Source organism: Poecilia reticulata, linkage group LG14, assembly GCF_000633615.1.
Source record: "Poecilia reticulata strain Guanapo linkage group LG14, Guppy_female_1.0+MT, whole genome shotgun sequence".
In the NCBI taxonomy this organism is placed as follows: Eukaryota; Metazoa; Chordata; class Actinopteri; order Cyprinodontiformes; family Poeciliidae; genus Poecilia; species Poecilia reticulata.
The window spans coordinates 391,316-395,038 of NC_024344.1; the positions used below are offsets into that span (position 1 = coordinate 391,316).

Genomic DNA, 3,723 nt, shown 5'->3' on the forward strand with positions numbered 1-3,723 from the left:
TTTTTTGTCAAGGTTTTATTTTTCATGCATTTCTTTCTCTCTGCATTGTTTTTTTTATTTTATTCATTTTTTTCCTGTTCTGAGATTTCAACTCTGTATAAATTTCTTCCATTTTCCTCCTGCTGGATGCTGGAAACATGGAAACGGGCTGACGGTGTCCAACCTGCGGCCCGGGGGCCGTTTGTGGTGCAACATAACCGTTTTGATCTTTAGTCAGCCGACCTGATTAGGAACAGATTAAATGTTAAAACTGAATCAAGTTATTGGCAGGTTTTATGGTTTCCACATGTTTCCAGGTCATTATGACTTTTTTAATCGTATTAATTTTCCGGCACCAGTTCATTGGATGTTATAAACATCACATTAAATGCAGAGAAAGTTTCCAACACTTCTCATTGTTTTATTTTCTCATTTAAAAAGCAAATATTGCAGCATTTTTAAATGCATTGCAGGTGAAATCTGTAACTATTACCTACAGGAAACTCTGCACATGTGTAGCCATGCAAATATTTAAAGCAGATTTGAGTTGCTTTCCCTCCTGTTTTTACGTGTTTCAGCGCTTCAGCCTGGACTCTGGGGAAGCTTGTGTGTTCCAGCTGTAGCTGTTAAAATGACCTCTCTGCCTCGCTGTGGTTTATCTGCCACAGTCTATTAATTACAGCTGAACTGAACTCTAAAGAGATTTTCTCACCAGCAGACTTTTAAGCCGTTACACTTCTCGTCTCCCTTTTAAAGAATCGATACAAAGCGGCCTCAGATGTCCGTCTGAACAGTCGGCTGCTGCTGCTGCTGACTTTGCAAACCTCGCCGGTCTCGTATCGTTGAGTCTAGTTGAGATTCACGGCGCGACCTGAAACTGGCCCTCTAAGCCAGATCAATGCACTTCATCCCCCATCTGTCACATGGCACTCAAAGCCTGTTCTGCCACCCAGATTACTGATGTGCTGAATTATAATTTGGTTGGAGCGGCGGTGTACAGCACCCAGGGCGTTTTGAGGAGCCACTGAGCTGTCATCCCACATTCGTCTGTCACTGGGAGAGCTGCGTGGAACAGACAGCTAATATCCTCAGGTCCTTTACAGCTGCTTTTGTCAAAGTCTGCATTGTGACAGGAGGCTTCCCACAAACATCTCACAGCCTGTTAGCCATCTTACCTAAAGTCTGCTTGGACAATGAAGTGCTGTCACCTGTGGCTGCTGGAGTGGAGGTGTTTCCACCGGCCTCATCGCCGCTATCCTGCCACAACATTTGACTTCATGCTGCAGTTACGATGCAATAAACAGAAACATGGATGCAGATTGAGGAGTCGGATAGAGCTGGAGGAAACAGAGAGGTCTGAGAAATGCAGCTGTTACTGAGAAACCACGCGCTGCTCTACTCATCCGGTTCAGCTGCAGAAAACAAGGTCAGAGGTCAGCAAATTCAAAAACTACATAATTATGCCTCATATTACGACAAAATAAAGTAAAAACTACAGCGTCATCATTGCCCCTCTGTAGGAGTTTATGAGGAGGTTTTACTCCAGAGCTAGATTCCTCATTTTTACAGGCAGATGTTGAACTTTCCCACCTTCTGATGCGTCTAAAGTCAGATTTTCTTCCTGKTGCTCAGACTCYGTTTTCTGATCCTTTTTAATCCGGCTGCTCGTGTAGTTTTCATGGTGGTGAAAACTACAGGAATCACCATGCAGCTTTACTCCAGCAGCAGGAGATCATCGTGCAAAAATATTAAATATTACTTAGACTCATAGTTTGATGATGAGGTGACAACATCTGCAGGTTTTGAGTGAGAGTCGTGAAACGCTGAAGGCTGTAAATGGAGGATCCAGTTTGTAGGATCTCGTTCGACTCGGCAGCAAAACGTTTCTGAACCTCCTGGGTTGGTTTTGACCAGATCAGTAATGAAAAGCTAAAACTTTCAGCTTTCCTTTGAGAAGACGAGTCGCACACMRWCTGACTCGATGTTGCCCAAAAGCAGGGAATAAATCAATTCATTACATGATCAATTTTAACAAGCTCAATAATTTCTGTTGACATGATTTATCGTTTCTCTCTTTTCTTTTTTCTCTTCCTACCAAAACTGGTCTTCAGTCTGGTGCATTGTGTTTGTTTTGTTGATTTATTTTGCATATTTAAAATGTCTTCCAGTTCCCGTGYTAAATGTTCATTAGAATTTATAGTTTACGGATTATTATTGTGTCATTATATTACTTGAATTTATCGCGTCTGGGACAGTTTATCCTGACTGGATGAAAAGGAGCCGACAGTTTCCACTCAGCTCAGGTTTTCAGGGAGTTTGGTCCAAAGTTGGAGTCTGTAGAGACAAAATGTTGCTTCTTAATTTGTACTTCTAGTGACATGAAGGTTTATAWCCGACACCCGTTGACAATAAATGAATCCCGACTCCTTCATCTGTTCTGATTGTTYTGCTTGCGACCAACAGAAGTGGTGCAGCTGAGCCTGGCGGAGGATCAGCGGATCAGCACCTCGACCGTAACGGTGGGCCTCAGCGCCGTCCTCACCTGCGCCATCCAGGGAACGCTGCGCCCGCCCGTCATCTGGAAGAGGAAYGGCATCGTCCTGAACTTYCTGGACCTGGAGGACATCAACGTGAGTCCAAACTGGATGTTTTGTTTCCTGAGGCGACAGCAGAGAGTTCGGGCCACAGATATTGGTTCTGGATCCATTATTCCTCCAATAACCAATTAATTTCAATCACTAAATAATTTTCACTCATGTAATTTGACTTTCAATTAAGAAAGAAAACAAACGGTTATGCTAACTTTGACACTTTGAAATTTGTCATGAGGATTAATGATTAATCTAGTGGGTAAAGCTGAGAGACGTTTTTGTAAAATGAAAATWTAATAYGCATCGTTTAGTTTTCTTTCCACTTAATCAGTCACACAGATCAATTAATCAATCAGGTTTATTTCTGTAGCACATTTCAACAACAATGTACTTCAAAGGGCTTTTCATCATAAAACACAAAGTCATCAATGATTAAAACATTGTTTTTTTCCTAAGTTCTGTCATCAAAATCATCAAAATGTTTCAAAATCAACTTTTACCAGGAGGTTTTAGTCTAGATTTAAATGAACTCAGTGTTTCAGCAGTTTTTCAGTTTTCTGGAAGTTTGTTCCAGATATATGGTCCATAGAAGCTGAATGCTGCTGCTTCTCCATGTTTGGAAGGTCTGGAAGATCTGCTGCTGTTGATCCAACAGCAGCAGATCTTTAATCTTTAATTCAGTGATTTATAAACTACCAGCAGTTTAGAGTCTCTCAGTGAAGGACTGAAGAACCGGGTGGTGTAGAACCAAGTGGCGTAGAAGCAGGTGGCGTAGAATTAGGTGGTGTAGAACCAGGTGGCGTAGAAGCAGGTGGCGTAGAATTAGGTGGTGTAGAACCAGGTGGCGTAGAAGCAGGTGGTGTAGAACTTTCAAGTGTGATTCCCCACTTGAAAGTTATAGTCTCTACAATGAAACTTTTGACTGGATTTCACTCACAGACAATGTAGTTCAATTTAGCTGATCCATCTTTATTTTTGTATGATGGTCTCCATAGTGATTTAGCCTTTCAGCCACATAGGTGAAAAACCTCAAAAGAAACAGAAATACATATTACATTTTTAAATTAACAAAATAAATACATTTTTATACCAGCTGGTGTAGATCCAGGTGGTGTAGAACCAGGTGGTGTAGAACCAGCTGGTGTAGAACCAG

The 3,723-nt window shown here is 41.7% G+C and overlaps 1 protein-coding gene across 1 annotated transcript in view; it reads left to right on the top strand.

Annotated features, from left to right (window-relative positions):
* fstl4 (follistatin-like 4) overlaps window positions 1-3,723 on the top strand; it is a gene marked incomplete at its 5' end in the record, with an annotated part of 86,127 nt that overhangs the window by 55,217 nt on the left and 27,187 nt on the right. The window contains one exon of the mRNA XM_008426985.1: window positions 2,443-2,609. Coding sequence (XP_008425207.1) covers window positions 2,443-2,609 — 167 coding nt within the window. The remainder of the gene's footprint in view (window positions 1-2,442; window positions 2,610-3,723) is intronic.